This window comes from Dasypus novemcinctus, chromosome 4 (genome assembly GCF_030445035.2).
Source record: "Dasypus novemcinctus isolate mDasNov1 chromosome 4, mDasNov1.1.hap2, whole genome shotgun sequence".
Classification (NCBI taxonomy): domain Eukaryota; kingdom Metazoa; phylum Chordata; class Mammalia; order Cingulata; family Dasypodidae; genus Dasypus; species Dasypus novemcinctus.
This window is the reverse complement of record NC_080676.1, coordinates 165,367,393-165,384,563: the sequence shown is the minus strand read 5'-3', so window position 1 is coordinate 165,384,563 and position 17,171 is coordinate 165,367,393. Positions and strand designations below refer to the sequence as shown.

Below are 17,171 nucleotides of genomic sequence, written 5' to 3'. Positions count from 1 at the left end.
CACCAATAAGTGAAGGATTGTTTCTATTTCTCCATATCCTCTCCAGCACTTGTAATTTTTTTTTTTTTTAAGTAATGACCATTCTATAAGGCATGAAGTGATAATCTCATTGTAGTTTTGGTCTGCATTTCCCTAAAAACTACTGATGTTGAACTTCTTTTCACGTGCCTTTTGGCTATTTGTATTTTCTCCCTGGGGAAATGTCTGTTCAAGTCTTTCGCCCATTTTTTAATTGGCTGGCTTGTCTTTTTATTATTAAGTTGTGTGATCTCTGTGTATAACATGGAAATCAAGCCCTTATCAGATAAGTGGTTTCCAAATATTTCCTCCTATTGAATAGGCTGCCTCTTCACCTTCTTGACAAAGTAATTTGAAGCACAGATGTATTTAATTTTGACAACGTCCCATTTATCTATTTTTTTCTTTTATCGCTGGTGCTTTGGGTGTAAGGTTTAAGAAGCCACCAGCTACCACAAGGTCTTGAAGATGTTTCCCTACATTTTCTTCTAAGAGTTTTATGGTTCTAGCTTCGTATGTAGGTTCTTGGTCTATTTTGAGTTAGTTTCTGGATAAGGTATGGGATAAGGGTCCTCTTTCTCTTGGCTGTGTATATCCAGTTCTCCCAGCACCATTTGTTGAATAGACCGTTCTGACCCACCTGGGTGGGCTTGACAGCCTTGTCAAGAATCATTTGACCAGGCTAGTGGCTATACTCAGTGGTTGAGCATCTGCTTCCCATGTAAGAGGTCCTTGGTTCAAACCCTAGTACCTCCTAAAAAACCAAAAACCAAGGATAAAAAAATAATTCATTAAAATGAGAATTAAAAAAAAAATCATTTGACCATAGATATAAGGGTCTATTTCTGAACTCTCAGTTTGATTCCATTGGTCAATTTGTCTGTTTTTTTGCCAGTACCTAGCTGTTTTTATCACTGAAGCTAAGTACTATGCTTTAAAGTCAGGAAGTGAGAGTCTTCAAACTTTGTTCTTCTTTTTAAAGATATTTTTGACTATTTGGGAACCCTTACCCTTCCAAATAAATTTAATAATTGACTTTTCCATTTCTGCAAAGAAGGTTGTTGTAATTTTTATTGGGATTGCACTGAATCTGTAAATCAAGTTGGGTAGAATTAACATCTTAAAGGTATTTAGTCTTCCAATCTGTGAACATGGAATGTCCTTCTATTTGTTCAGGCCATCTTTGAATTTCTGAATACTGGTTTTTTTTTCTTGTCTTTATTTTTTTAATACTGCATTCAAAAAATATGAGGTTCCCATATACCTCCCATCCCCCTCACCTCACTCCTCCCCCCCATAACAACAATCTCCTCCATCATCATGAGACATTCACTGCATTTGGTGAATACTCTCTGAGCACCACTGCACCTCATGGTCAGTGGTCCACATCATAGCCCACACTCTCCCGCATCCCACCCAGTGGGCCATGGGAGGACATATAATGTCCGGTAACTGTCCCCGCAGCACCACCCAGGACAACTCCAGGTCCCCAGAATGCCCCCACATCTCATCGCTTCCTCCCACTCCCTACCCCCAGCAGCCACCATGGCCACTTTCTCCACACCAATGCCACATTTTCTTCGATTACTAATCACAATAGTTCATGAATAGAATCTCAGTAAGTCCATTCTAATCCATACTCTATTCCTCCATCCTGTGGACCTTAGAATGGTTGTGTCCACTCCACATGTATATCAAGAGGGGGCTTAGATTCCACATGGATGCTGGATGCAATTCTCCTGCTTTCAGTTGTAGGTACTCTTGGCTCCCTGGTGTGGTGCTTGACCTTCTTCACCTCCCTATTTCCTGGCCGGGGTAAGTTCAATAAACCAGAGTGTAGGAGTTGCAAGTCTGTTGAGGCTCAGGGCCTGGCTATTACATGGTCAGTCCAGAGATTCATGTCCCCTGGGTATACATTAACCCCAGCACCAACTACAGTTCCGGTAAAAGTAACGGGAGAGGCTTGTGAACAAAGATCACATCTGAGTCCAGCTTCATCACACAGAAACACAAACTCCAAAGTAGGGCCAACTGACATGGCACTGAACTCCATCTGCCATGACCATAGAACCTGTGGGTCTCTGTAGTCGTCACAAGAACCAATACCTGGGGTTGTATCTACTTTATCTGTCTCTGGGACGCTGCTGAGGTGTGCATAAGGGCAACCCTTCTGATAACCTCCTGGCTCTTTTTGGAGACTCATAGCCATATAAACTCATTTGTCCTTTCCATTTCCCCCTTTTATTCAGGTCAAAAAGCCTTTTTAACTCCTGGTATTATATGTAGACTGGGATATTCTGCTGGTCCGAGTTGACCCTTTTATTCAAGGTCATTTTCTAGTTACATCATCAGCTGGTACTTGGTAGTTATCCCTCAGTGCCAGGGAGGCTCATCCCTGGGATGAATACTGGTTCTTTACATCGTTGGCTAAGTTTATTCCTAAATATTTGACTCTTTTAGTTGCTTTTATAAATGAAAAATAAGATTGCTTGTTAGCCTAAAGAAAAACTATTGGTTTAAAATTTTTAAAAAAAAGTTATTGAAGTTTATTACTCATACATAAACATACATAAACAATAAGTTTATAGTAATAGTTGTGAACTTACAAAACATATATAACATCATACAGAGCTCTCGTAACTCACCCTACCAACAATACCTTGCATTGTTGTGAAACATTTTTAACTAATGATTAAAGAGCATTCTCAAAATATTCCTACTAAAATATTTACATTTGGTGTATTTTTCCCTGACCTCACCCTATTATGATGATGATGATGATGTCATTTATACATGAACATACATAAACAATAAGAGTATAATAAAAGTTGTGAACTTACAAAGCAAACACGTATAACTTACAAAGCAGTCATGCACATGTGCAGAATTTCCATGCAACACCCCTCTATCAACACACTGTATTGGAACATTTGTTACAGATGATGAGATAATATCATCAGATTATTAACAGGTGCATAGTGTATATTTGGCACGCATTTTCCATACTCCTCCATTATCAACACAGTACATCTTTGGTACAGATGCATGAATATTACATTCCTGTTAACCACAGTCCATAAGTCACTCCAGTTGTATTTGACTATGCTTCCCCACATTCCTACCACCCGCAGTACTGACATACATCTGCTCCAGCTCACAAAGGACACTCTTGCATCTGTACCATCAACCACAATTCTTACCCACATCTGGGTTTACTGTATTTTTCATTCCCTAGATTATTCTCTAGCTTTCTGTCAAATGGCATTTACATACCTGGACTAACCTTTTCAGCCACATTCCCATTTATAAACCAGCTGTTACTCACTACAATATGTTACCATCAACTGTATACATTTCCACACTTTTACAGTAAAGTTAATTAAAACTTCTACATATATTAAGTATCAGTAGTCCATCTTAGTCCTCCTCTTATCTCCTTTAAGAATCCACCACCTTCCACCAGGTCTTGAAGATGTTTTCTGACATTTTCTTCTAGAAGCTTTTTGGTTCTTTTTTATTTAGGTTTTTGATCCATTTTGAATTAATTTTTGTACAGGTGTGAGATAAGAGTCCTCTTTCCTTGTTTTGGCTATGGATTTCCTTTTCTTCCAGCACTATTGGTTGACTGGGCTGTTCTGCCCCAGCTGGATGGATTCGACAGGCTTGTCAAAAATCACTAGGGTCTGTTTCTAAACCATCAGTTTGATTCCATCGGTCTGTGTGTGTCTGTTTTTATGCCAGTACCATGCTGTTTTTAACCACTATAGCTAGGTAATATTTAAAATCTAGAACTGAGAGTCCTCCAAATTCACTTTTCCTTTTTAAGATGTTTCTGGCTATTCAGGACCGCTTACCCTTCCAAGTAAATTTGATAATCTTGTTTTCCATTTATTTAAAAAAGTGCTGATGGAATTTTTTTCAGAATAGCATTGAATCAGTATATCATTTTGGGTTGAATTGATGTCTTAATGATACTTAGTTTTCCAGTCTATGAGTATGGAATGTACTTTCACCTTTTTTTATTTCTTTTAACAGTGAGTTGTATGTAGCTTTCTGAATACAAGTGCTTTACATAGTTGATTAAGTTTATTTCTAAATATTAAATTCTTTTAGTCACTGTTGTAAGTGGAATTTTTTTTTTTTCCCCTGGCTTCTTACTCAGATTGTGCATTACTAGTGTCTTTTAAAGCCTATTTGTAAACCATTATCCATGTGGTACAGTAGTGCTCCAAAATGTATTCACCAAATGCAATGAATGCCCCATGATGATGAAAGAGTTTGTTGATATTGAAGGCATAGGGTGAAGGGGGGTGGGGGATATATGGGGAACTCATATTTTTTTAATGTAATATTTAAAAAAAAATAAAGAGAAAAAAATCGTCACTACTGTTAATAAAGAAAAAAAAAACCTATTTCATCTGATATAAGTATAGCTACTCCGGCTTTTTGTTGTTATTGTTCCTGCATGCATGGAATATCTTTCTCCAGCCTTTCACTTTCAATCTATTGGTATTCTTGGGTCAAGGTGAGTCTCTTGCAGGCAGCACACAGGTGGCTCATATTTTCTTATCCATTCTGCCAGTCTGTGTCTTTTGATTGGATAGCTTAATCGACTAACATTTGCTGTTATTACTTTAAAGGCAATTCTTATTTCACCCATTTTGACCTTTGCATTTTATCTGTCATATTTTGTTTTCATCACTCTTTTGAGACTTTAATTACTTTTTCTGGTAAAATCTTCATTTGTAGACTCTCTTCCAAGCCCCTCTCTCCTGTCTTTTCTTTTCAGACTGTACCACACCCTATAGTATTTCCTGCAAAGCTGGTCTCTTCATTACAAGCTCTCAGTTTCTTTTTATCTGTGAATATATTTTTTTAAAGATTTATTTATCTCCCCTCCCCCCCCCACCCCAGTTGTCTGTTCTCTGTGTCTATTTGCTTCATCTTCTTTGTCCCCTTCTGTTGTCAGCAGCACAGGAATCAGTGTTTTTTTTTGTTGCGTCATCTTGCTGTGTTAGTTCTCCGTGTGTGCGGCACCATTCCTGGGCAGGCTGTACTTTCTTTTGCGCTGGGTGGCTCTCCTTACAGGGTGCACTCCTTGTGCGTGCGGCTTCCCTACGTGGGGACACCCTGCATGGCATGGAACTCCTTGCATGCATCAGCATTGTGCGTGGGCCAGCTCCACACGGGTCAAGGAGACCTGGGGTTTGAACCGCCGACCTCCCATGTGGTAGGCGGACGCCCTAACCACTGGGCCAAATCCGCCGCCCCTCAACTTTATTCTTTTTCATAATTGTTTTGGCTATTTGGGTCAGTTCTATATACATTTGAGGATTAGCTTTTCCATTTCTGCAAGAAAGACTGCAGGAATTCTGTTAGGGATTGCTTTGAATTTGTAGAACCCTTAGGTAGTGTTGGCATATGTAGCAGTTTGATACTACTGATGAATTCCAAAAAGAAATATTGGATTGTGTTTGTAAACTGATCTTTTCCTCTGGGCATATTAGATTATGCTGGATTCATAGGTTTACTTGAGTAAGTAATCATATAAACCTCTTGTGCCAGTAGGGCATTGAGTCCCTACCCTTTGATTGGTGGGTACTCACAGATAAAAGGCATGGCAAAGGACAGAGTTGAGGGTTTTTGATGTTGGAGTTTTGATGTTGGAGTTTGATGCTGAAGCCCTAAGCTGGAGCCCTGGGAAGATAGGAACCCTAAGCCTGGAAAGAAGCAAGCCCTGGGTTGCACCTTGCAGACATTGGCAGCTATCTTGCTCCAACACATGAAAATAGACTTTTGTAAGAGAAGTAACTTATTCTTTTTTTTTTTTTAATTTTAATTTTTTAAAGATTTTATTTATTCCCCCCCATCCCTGCCGCCCCAGTTGTCTGTTCTCTGTGTCCATTTGCTGTGTGTTCTTCTTTTTGTCCACTTCTGTTGTCAGCGGCATGGGAATCTGTGTCTCTTTTTGCTGCGTCATCTTGCTGTGTCAGCTCTCTGTGTGTGCGGCACCATTCCTGGGCAGGCTGCACTTTCTTTCGCGCTGGGTGGCTCTCCTTACAGGGCGCACTCCTTGCTCATGGGGCTCCCCTACACAGGGGGCACCCCTGCATGGCACAGCACACCTTGCACGCATCAACACTGTGCATGGGCCAGCTCCACATGGGTCAAGGAGGCCCTGGGTTTGAACCGTGGACCTCCCATGTGGTAGACGGATGCCCTATCCATTGGGCCAAGTCTGCTTCCCATAACTTATTCTTTATGACCTGGTATCTCTAAGCTCCTACCCCAAATAAATGTCCTTTATAAAAACCAACTAGTTTCTGGTATTTTGCCTCAGCACCCCTTTGGCTGGCTAATACAGCATGTTAATAGTATTGACTCTTCCAATCCATGAACATAGGAGGCCTTGCCATTTATTTAGGTCTACTTGAATTTCTTTCAATAGTGTTTTATAGTTTTCAATATACAGTGTTTTACATCTTTAGTTAAGTTTATTCCTAAGTATTTTATTCTTTTAGGTGCTCTTGTAAATACAATTGCTTTCATAATTTCCTTTTAGGATTGTTTAATGCTAGCGTATAGAAACACAATAGATTGTATGTTGATAATGTACTCTGAATTCACTTATTAACTCTAGTAGTTTTCTCGTGGACTCTTTTGGATTTTCTATATACAAGGTCATGTTATCTGCAAATACAGATAGTTGTACTTTTTCCTTCCAATTTGGATGCCTTTTATTTCTTTTTCTTGCCTAATTGCTATGTCAAAATTGGATAACAGTGGTGACAGCAGGCATCCTTGTCTTGTTCCTGATCATAGAGGAAGGCTTTCAGTCTTTCACCATTGAGGATAACGTTAGCTGTGGGTTTTACATAAATGGCCTTTATCATGTTGAGAATGTTTCCTTCTATTCCTAGTTTTCTGAGTTTTTGATCAGCCAATCAAATTGGATTTCATCAAATGTCTTTTCTGTGTCTTTTGAAATAATAGTGTTTTTTCCCTTCATTTTACTTACGTGGTATATTACATTGATTTTTGTGTGTTGAATCACCCTTGTGTTCCTGGGATAAATCCCTCTTGGTCATGGTGTATAATCTTTTTAAAATGCTGTTGGATTTGGTTTGCTAGTATTTTGTAAGGATTTTTGCATCTATATTCATAAGAGAATTTGGTCGGTAATTTCTTGTAATATTTTTATCTGGCATTGGTATCAGGGTAAAGCTGGCCTCATAGAGTGAATTAGGATGTGTTTCTCCTCTTGAATTCTCTGGAAGAGTTTGACAAGGATTGATGTTAATTCTCCTTTAAAGATTTAGTAGAATTCACCAGTGAAGCCGTCTGGGCCCAGACTTGGCTTTGGTGGAAGGTTTGTGATTATCAGTTTGATGTCTGTATTTGTTATGGTGTGTTGGGGTTTTCTATTTCTTCTTGAGTCAGCTCAGGTAATTTTTTGTTTCTAGGAATTTTTCCATTTTGTCTAGATTATTTAATGTGTTGGTATAGTTCATAATCTCTCAGTCCTTTTTATTTCTTAAGATCAGTAGCTATGTTACCATTTTCATTTCTCGTTTCAGTTATTGGCATCTTTTCTTTTTTGGTCTAGCTAAAAGTTTAATTTTATTGGTGGTTTTGAAGAACCAACTTTAAACTTTGTTGATTCTATTGTTTTTCTGTTGTCTATTTTATTTGTCTCCCCTCTAATCTTAGGTCCTCCCTTCCTTCTGCTGACTTTGGTTTACTCTGCTCATCTTTTCTAGTGTCCACAGGTGTGAGGCAGGTCATTATCAGCTCCTCTTCTCTCTGTGTTGCCCTGTGCTGGGACACATCCACCTGCAGCCTCCAAGCTTGATGCTAGTGAGGGCAGCCCTGTCTGCTCACTTCAGCAACTCTTCTGTGGTTTTGCAGATGTACCGCCATAACAGATGGACTGGAGTGTGACTGCTTCAGTTGTGGAAAGAAGTTAACTTTTGAAAGGAGAGGCTGTGGTGCTGGTGCTTCCACATGTGGCCATGACTGGAGTGGTCCAGCGACCTAGACCTTGAGTAATGAATCTAGGGAACCAGACTGCTTTCAGGATGGGCCAGACAGCAACACATCCTGAGTGTAGAAGTCCTAGAAAGCATATTGGCATGTGTCATAGGCATAAGTATATGTGCATGTGTGAACATGTGTGAAGCTCTGCACATCAGGCCCGTTGTCCCCTGGTCACTCTGAATGGACCAGCCTGGGCCAAGTTATTTGGTCAACAATGTTCCCTTGTCTCCCCTTGGTGAAAAATCCCTCTCCTTTAATGTCTGTAAGCATGTTTACTCCACCCCTCTAAATAAACGCCACAATATCTAATACACTTTACCCTTCTGGGTCATGTAACTAATTATACCAGGCACAAGTGAATTTAACTAGGTTTTTATATTTGTAAGTTAATTTCTTACCAAGGAAGGAAATGGCATCAGCTTTTAGAGGTAATCTTTGTAAGTTAATTCTTATCAAGGAAGGGAATGGTATCAGCTTTTAAGGGCATTTCAGGTAACATGCAATAGTGGACCTGGTGGAGGTGGCACGGCATGATCCCTGCATCACCCAAGATGTGTACCTGAAGAAAATCTCATTTGCTTCCTTGTGGAGTGCTTGTGTGTTCAGACAGGACACCAGACCGGGTCAGCTCCTCGCTTGCCCACAGTTGTCAGGCGAGTTTCCTCAGAAGCTGCTGGTGGGCCCCTGGCCTTCCGCTCACGTCCCTCTGGTGCGGCTCGCTCTGGTGGGGAGGCCTTGCAGACCCCCCCTGCAGGCTCTCCTGCCTCGGTGCCGCCTTCCCTGCTGGTCTTTGGCTTGCTCTCTTTGTGGAGCTCCCCAGGTGTGAATTCTTGATACTAGCACCTTGGACGTCTTTTCACGAGGACGTCAGAATATGTTTGTGGAGAGCGAGCATGTCTGCAGTAGCCTCTTTCCACGCCTCCTGCTGGACGTCCCAGCCCACTCACTGGGTGCCTGCCTCTGGCATTGGGCAGCGTCATGATGGACGATGGAGGGCGGCAGGCTCCTTCTTGTCCGCTGCTGGGCCAGTTTATCCCTCACGTGGATCGTGGCTGGTGCCGGTTCTGGGCAGAGTCTCTGGGGGCCTGCGTTGCCTGTGAAATGCTTTTGATTTGCTTACTGCAGGTGAAGTCAAACCTTGGGGGGCACTTAAAAACTGTAATGCAGTATGTGGGTTCCTAGAAATGTATTTGTGCTCCTGCAGTTTTTTAAAAAAGATGCAGGCATACACAAATTGAACAAAGAAATAGAATAGCAAAAGCCAGAAATAGTCCCATGCATATATGGAAATTGGACACATTACGGCAGTGTTACTGCAGATCACTCTGGAAAGAATGGATTGTGCAGTATATGGTGATGGAGTAACTGGTGGTCTGTTACCCATATACAAAAAAAAAAAAAGGAACTCAGATGGATTAAGTACTTAAATGCGAGAGAACAAATTATAACTTTACAAAATATTATAGGAGAATGTCTTTAAGACTTGAGTAGGGAAAAATTTCTTAAAGAGAACAACACAAAAAATTCTGACTAGGAGTGGATGTAGCTCGAGTGGTTGAGTGCCTGCTTCCCATACACGAGGTACCACTGGTACCTCCTGAAAACAAAAGTGGACAACAAATAAATGAAAAAACCAACCTGGGGGAACTGGGGGCGCTCAGTGGTGGAGCGCGGGCTTCCCACATGTGAGGTCCCAGGTTAAAAAAGAAAAAGTTCCGGCCCTAACAGAAGAGGTTCACGCAGTAAAACTGGTAATATTCTTGTATTTAAGATTTGATGATAGGTTTATACATGCCCCTTTTATTGAGTTTCATCTTATGTAGATGTTCCATATATTTTTGCATGGACCAAACATTACATTATAAAATGTTTAATTACAAAATGAAAGGCAAATAAATCATAACAGAGAGAGAGGTCAGTGCAACTTTAGGGATATTCTGCTTTCACGAGTGAGTGTGTGGTCTAAAAATTATTGTAAACACAGGGTTAACAATTAAGTGATGAAACATCACAGCTGGTGCCAGAAGGTATATTGGGGAAGATAGGCTGAGCACAGTCCTGGATAAAGTAGAAACTGGCAAGGACCTGATTAGCAGAGCCACTTTTAGCGGACATAGGAAAACTGAGTCACCATTTAGATCTCTTTAGTTAGGTCCATTCGTTGTTAATAGTTAAAAACCATTTTTCTGTAAATCATTTTGCAATATTTCAAAGGGATCTTAAAATCTGTAGTTCAAAAATCAAGAAACTCAAGCAGATCAATACTCTAAAAATGATCAATATTTTCAAAGAAATCTGTTCAAAACAGTGATTTTTATATAAGGTGTGATTTAAAAAAAATTGAAAACAAATTCCATGTGTGAAGGTCAAAGACACTTACGGATAACTTCTCCTGCATTAAAGATTTGATTAATAGTGTACAGACAAGGGTCACAGATGTTTTTATGTCCAAAATATCAGTGTAGCTACAGATGGTAAGAGGTGCATGTTTGTATCCCAAACAGTATTCTAGCTCTGTAACTTGTCATTATCATCATTTGTAAAATGTTAATGACATAATCATTCAAGCTTTTTTTTTTAACTTCAATGATTTGTTGAAGGACAATGCATCTTAAAAAAAAAATTTTTTTTATTAGAGAATTGTGAGTTTACAGAAAAATCATACATAAATTGCAGGGTTCCCATATTCTGCTGTATTATCATCACCTTGCATTGGTGTGGTACATTTGTTACAATAAGTAAAAAAACATTTTAATAATTGTATTGTTAACTGTAGTCCATGGTTGAACTTAAAGTTTGCTGTTTGTATTGTGCAGTACGATGGATTAAAAAAACATTTTATTCTATTAACATGTATACAACCTAAAATTTCCCCCCCTTTAACTACATTCAAATATATAATTAGGGGCAGTTAACTGCATTCACTATGTTGTGCTACCATTACCCCATTACCAAACCTTTCCATCATTCCCCCATAATTTTTAAACATGGATTGTGGCTTCCTAATGAATAGCTGTGATTTGCCAACCTTCTTCTGTAATTCTGCATGCATTTCTTTCCTTTTTAAAACTGTCTTTGTCAAATAGGAAATGTAACATATTTTGAGGTTGAATGCTGCTATTCATTTTCTGATTTCATTTTGTTTTGATTTCAGGAGAAGCTTGCTCTTCGGCAGCAGCTGAACGAAGCAAAGCAGCAGCTGCTACAGCAGGCGGAGTACTGTACAGAAATGGGGGCAGCAGCCTGTACCCTACTGTGGGGCGTCTCCAGCAGCGAGGACGTGGTCAAAGCTATACTGGGCGGAGTAAGCCTGGCCGCGGCTGGTCTGAGGCGGTTGATGAGTGCTGATGCGACTCCGGAGGCACGGGGGGTTGTTAAGGCCCTGGTAGACGGAGCCCTCTGCCCCCACCCCGTTAGTGCTGCTGTTGACTGTAGTTAGCGAGCAGATGTGAAGGCCTGTGGCCTGGCGCTCCGGGGTGTGCACAGGGGAATACAGCAGATCCTTTTTCTCTGTGGGATTCGTGGGTGTAAGACATTGCCCCCGCAATGTTAGTAGATGCCTTTAACAAGGTTTACGGTGCTTGATCATCACAAGAGTAATAGAATCTGGAATGTATTGAGCGTTAAGTAGTAGCAGACATGTGCCGGGCAATTTCACAGAGAAAAAAGGATTTGAAATGGGACTTCATTAAATTTAATAGGTAGAAATGGCGGAAAAATGGGGAGAGTAGCTCTCAAAAAGGGAAATAGCATAATCAAAGGCATCAGACGAGAAGTCTAAAGTTTTTTTATAGGGACAGTGAGTAGGTCAGTTGACACAGAGTAGAGGGTTTATGTTATAAGGTAGTGGGGAGATAAAGGTTAAAAGGTAGGTGGGTTGGAATGTGATTGGAGCAGATTTAAACACCAGTTAGTGATTTACTCTGCCAGTGTGAGGACTGGTATATTAGTCAGCAAAGGGGTGTCAACGAAAAGTACCAGAAATCTGCTGGCTTTTATAAAGGGTATTAATTTGGAATAAAAGCTTACAGTTACAAGGCCCTAAAGAGTTCAACTCAAGGTTGCTTTCTCACCAAAGTCTGCCGCCACGTGCGGTAGCAGGATCACTGGTCTCTGCCTGCCCTCTCCTTTCCCTCGGGCTCCCCCTCTCCTGGCTAGGGCTGTCTCTGAGGGCCTCCTGGAGCAGTCTCGGCTCTCTTCCCCAGGCCAGTGGTGAGCTGTCAGGCGGGTGGCCCATCTCCTCCCGGGGCTCTAGCTGAGCCTCCTCCTTTCTGTCACATGCAGGATCAAAAATGACAAAGTTCTTTCTTCTTCCCAAGTCTTTCTGAGCCAGTGTCTGTTTTTATTGGCCCCCAAGGGGGCGGGGACTCAGCCTGAGTTACACCTTATTGATGTAGCCCAATCAGAGACCCTATGGGAAGTGGATTTGGCTCACCTGATAGAGCGTCCGCCTACCACATGGGAGGTCCAGGGTTCAAACCCAGGGCTCCTGACCCGTGTGGTGAGCTGGCCCACACACAATGCTGATGCATGCAAGGAGTGCTGTGCCACCCAGGGGTGTCCCCCACATAGGGGAACCCCACGTGCAGGGAGTACACCCTGCAAGGAGAGTCGCCCTGTGCGAAAAAGCACAGCCCACCTAGGACTGGTGCCACACACATGGAGAGCTGATGCGGCAAGATGATGCAACAAAAAGAGACACAGATTTCCAGCGCCGCTGACAAAAACGCAAGTGGACACAGAAGAACACACAGCGAATGGACACAGAGAGCAGACAATGGCGGGCAGCGAGCAGGGGAAGGGGAGAGAAATAAATAAAAAATATTTAAAAAAAAAAGAAGCCCTAAGTTGATTTTATCAAGTAAACATAATCAGAGTACCCTCACTGACTAATACGATCAAAGGGTATCACACCCAGAGGAATAGTTTACAAACAGAATCTTCCTCTTTTTGGGATTCACAAAAATCTCCAGCTGTCTCAACTGGATCCCTTAAAGGTTTCTGAGTCAGAGTCCTTGAGCCTGAGCAGAAAAAGGTGGGCGGGTTACTCGGCAGCGGTGGGGATGGGTTAGAGGGTGAGGGCTGTGGGGCTGGAGACTGGCTTGGAAGGCAGACGTCGAGGCCTTGCCCGTGGTCCAGGATGGAGGGGGCTGGAAAAGAAGGGATGCCTGTGATAGGCTGGAGTTGATGGGTCAGGGGAAGGGCGGCCAAGGAAGTTGGAGGTTTGACCCTGGAGAATGTTCCGGTCACGGAGGAAATGAAATTCGGAGGAGGTTTGGCAGGACAGTGGTAAGTTTGTCAGATAACTGCTGACTTAGAGAAATAAAAATTGAGTTTGACTTTCAACGGAGGGACTAAATGCGTTTTTAAATTTTAACAGCTTTATTGTTTAGGTATAATTTACATGCCATTGAATTCACCCATGTAAGTGTACAGTGCAGTGGCTTTAGCAAATTTCTAATTGGACACTTGTCACCACTGTCTAGTTTTAGGACATTTCCATTGCCCTGGAAGGTTCTCTGTGCCTGCTTGTAAATGCATTGGTGTTTAAACTATTCTTGAGAACACTGGCACCCCCAAGGAAGTGCTTCAAAGGCTCTGAAAACTTGGAAATATATATTGTTCCATGTAATGAAGATTTAAATTACCAGAGAAACCTGTTTCCTGTTTTTTGTTTTCTTTTTTTTGCATGTTGAGGCTTCAGGTAAGATTTTATTTGGATGGAAAAAAGTTCTGCTAAAGGTTTGAAAATCTCTGGTTTAATGCATAGAATGAATGGACAACATATTTTTCTAGTGTATTTTTATTAATTTTTTGGGTGAATTCATTCCAATACTGCTATCATTGTGTAAATTTCCCTATTTCCCATATGTATTTATTATTATTTATTATTTTTTATTTATTTCTCTCCTCTTCCCTGCCCACCCCCTTCCCCCCAGTTGTTTGCTCTGTGTCCATTCGCTGTGTGTTCTTCTGTGTCTGCCTGTATTCTTGTCAGTGGCACTGGAAATCTGTGTCTCTTTGTTGCGTCATCTTGCTGCATCAGCTCTCCATGTGTACGGCCCCACTCCTGGGCGGGCTGCACTTTTTTTGCACGGGTTGGCTTTCCTTGTGGGGCACACTCCTTGCGTGTGGGGCTCCCCTTCGTGGGGAACTGCCCGGCGTGGCAGGGCACTCCTTGCATGCATCAGCACTGCGCATGGGCCAGCTCACCACACGGGTCAGGAGGCCCTGGGTTTGAACCCATATGGTAGGCAGATGCTCTATCTGTTGAGCCAAATCCGATTCCCTGTATTTATTATTTTACTCTTTCCCATCAATCTTCAGGTTAAATTTTACTTGCTCCTACTTGCTCCAAGCTTTAATAAATACTTTTAAAGTAATGCTTCTGTAAAGAAAACCAGAGTAATTTTTCTGTATTCTGCACTTTAAAAATGTTTTTATCCTGGAGCCTGTGAAAGGGTATGACACTTTTATTTCCAAACTTTCAGGATAAAGCGTTGAAGTTTTTCACCATCACTGGTCAAACCATGGAGAGTTTTGTGAAGTCGCTAGATGGGGATGTAAAGGAGCTGGATTCTGATGAAAATCAGTTCGTTTTTGCTTTGGCTGGCATCGTGACGAGTAAGTCAGCTCTCCCAAATACACTGAATGGTTCTGTGTGTGCTCGAGAGCAGTGGTTTGCACTCAGAGGTGTCTGTGCATAAACTTCCCTCCGGATCGTTCTCATCCCTGTGCTGGCCTCACCTGGAGAATCTGGGATGGGCACCAGCTGTGCAGACGTAGGCACGCCCTCCTCCAGGTGATTCTGATGAGTAGCAGCTGCTCTAAAGGAAATGCAGCAGAGCTTGTATGGTCTGTTCAGTTAAGCACCCAGGCAGACGTCAAAACAGAGCTATAAGGCTCGCTGTCTGTTATTTGGAATCATCATTTTACTAATGCCTTGCTACAATTAAAGCCTTACGCTAAGCTGTGGCTCTTGCTGTTGTTTTAATAGGATAATTAAAGAATTTTCAAAGCCTAAATTGGCTCTATTGCCAGTTTCTCCCAAAGGATTATAAAGTAAACCTTTCCCTGAGAGTTATGATCAGATTCCATCTGTTTTCAGAGATAAACGCAAGGAACTAAATTGTTGTGCAGTAGAGTGGGGGTGGCACCTGACGAGATCAGTGTGTTCACAGTGGTACGGTACACCCGTGTGTGTGTGTGTGTGTGTCTGTGTGAGAGAGAGAGAGAGAGAGAGAGAATCAAGTCTCCCTGTTCTTAGTGAAGTGTGGAAATGTACTGCAGGACTGACAGTATAATTATGATTTTTACCTTGAGCTTTCATCTCTGCTGTCTCCTTTGCTACTCTTAGGTTAATTTTCTGCTATTAGAGAGGGGAATTTTTTTTTATTAAACTTTAGTTCAACTTCAAAAAATAAAATGACAGAAGGTGGTTTACATTATGAAAGTATTACTTTAGAACATTTATCTTTTTTAATCCTAAAAACAAACTCATTTTTTCTCCAGTGTCTGAAAGATGAATAAATAAGCACAGATTGGTTAAATGACATGACCAAGGTCTCTTTGTTAATGGACAAAAAAAATGCTTGATCATTTTCACATTTCATGAAACTAAATCAAGTGAAAAAATTAAAACTTTTTACTTTTAATATTAAATAGTACCGTCTTTGGCTTTGCTACAAAAATATTAAATGTTACTGTTAACTCTAGTCTATAAATTACATGAGTTGAATTTTCTCCCATATCACTATATTCTTAATACCTGGTAATAGAGGAACATTCTTATATTTGTATTATTGACTACAATCCTCATCTACCACCAAAATCACTATGTTAACAGTCCCTAGAATCTAGCGCCTAGGTTATCGTCTGGCTATCTTTCAATTAACATTAACCTCCTCATACTACCCCTTTCGGCCATAATCACATTTATAAATCAGCAGTGTTAGTTATACTCATTATAATGTATTACTATCAACTGTAGCCATTCCCACACATTTACATTCAACCTGTTAAACATTCTATATACTCAGCATCACCTCCCATTCTCAACCCACATTCTGTCTCCTGACCTATACACCATAGTTTTACTTCATGAGTTTAATGTCATATTTAGTTCATATTAGTGAGACCATACAATATTCATCCTTTTGTGTCAGGCTTATTTCACTCAACATAATGTCCTCAAGGTTCATCTGTGTTGTCATCTGCATCCCGACTTCATTTCTTCTTACAGCTGAATAGTATTCCATTGTATATATACACCACATTTTGTTTATCCATTCATTAGTTGATGGATCTTGTACTGGTTCCATATTTTAGCAATTGTGAATAATGCCATTGAACATTGGTGTGCAAATATCTGTTGGCATCCTGCTTTCAGTTCTTCTGAATATCTTCCTAGTAGTTGTATTTCTGGATCATATGGCAGTTCTTTAGTTTCCTGAGGAACTACCAGATCATCATCCACACACCCTGCACCATTTTACAGTCCCACCAGCAGTGAAAGGGTGCTCCTGTTTCTCTGCATCCTCTCTGGCACTTGAAGTTTAATGTTTTGTTTTGTTTTTTAATAATGGCCATTCTGTAGGGCATGAAATGATATCTTACTGTAGTTTTGATCTGCATTTCCCTAATAGCTAGTGATATTGAGCATCTTTTCATATGCTTTTTGGTCATTTGTGTTTCACCTTTGGAAAAATGTCTGTTCAAGTCTTTTGCCCATTTTTAATTTGGGTTACTTGTCTTTTTATTATTGAGTTGTGTCATCTCTTTATATAACATGGAAATTAAACCCTTATTAGATATGTGGTTTCCAAATATTTTCTGTTGAATAGGCTGCCTTTTCATCTTCTTGACAAAGTAATTTGAAGCACAGATGTGTTTAATTTTGAGGATGTGCCATTTATTTATTTTCTTTCATTGCTTGTGCTTTGGGTGTAAGGTTTAAGAAGCCACCAGCTACCACAAGGTCTTGAAGATGTTTCCCTACATTTTCTTCTAAAAATTTCATGGTTCTAGCTTCGTATGTAGGTTCTTGGTCTATTTTGAGTTAGTTTCTGGATAAGGTATGGGATAAGGGTCCTCTTTCTCTTGGCTGTGTATATCCA

General features: G+C 40.8%; 1 protein-coding gene across 4 annotated transcripts in view; it reads left to right on the top strand.

Annotated features, from left to right (window-relative positions):
- The window catches only part of HSF2BP (heat shock transcription factor 2 binding protein), a 200,600-nt gene that overhangs the window by 36,706 nt on the left and 146,723 nt on the right, over positions 1 to 17,171 (top strand). For all 4 annotated transcript variants that reach the window (XM_071214990.1, XM_012518311.4, XM_058296303.1 and 1 more), the window contains exons 5-6: positions 11,210 to 11,359; positions 14,547 to 14,679. In XM_071214990.1, coding sequence (XP_071071091.1) covers positions 11,210 to 11,359; positions 14,547 to 14,679 — 283 coding nt within the window. The remainder of the gene's footprint in view (positions 1 to 11,209; positions 11,360 to 14,546; positions 14,680 to 17,171) is intronic.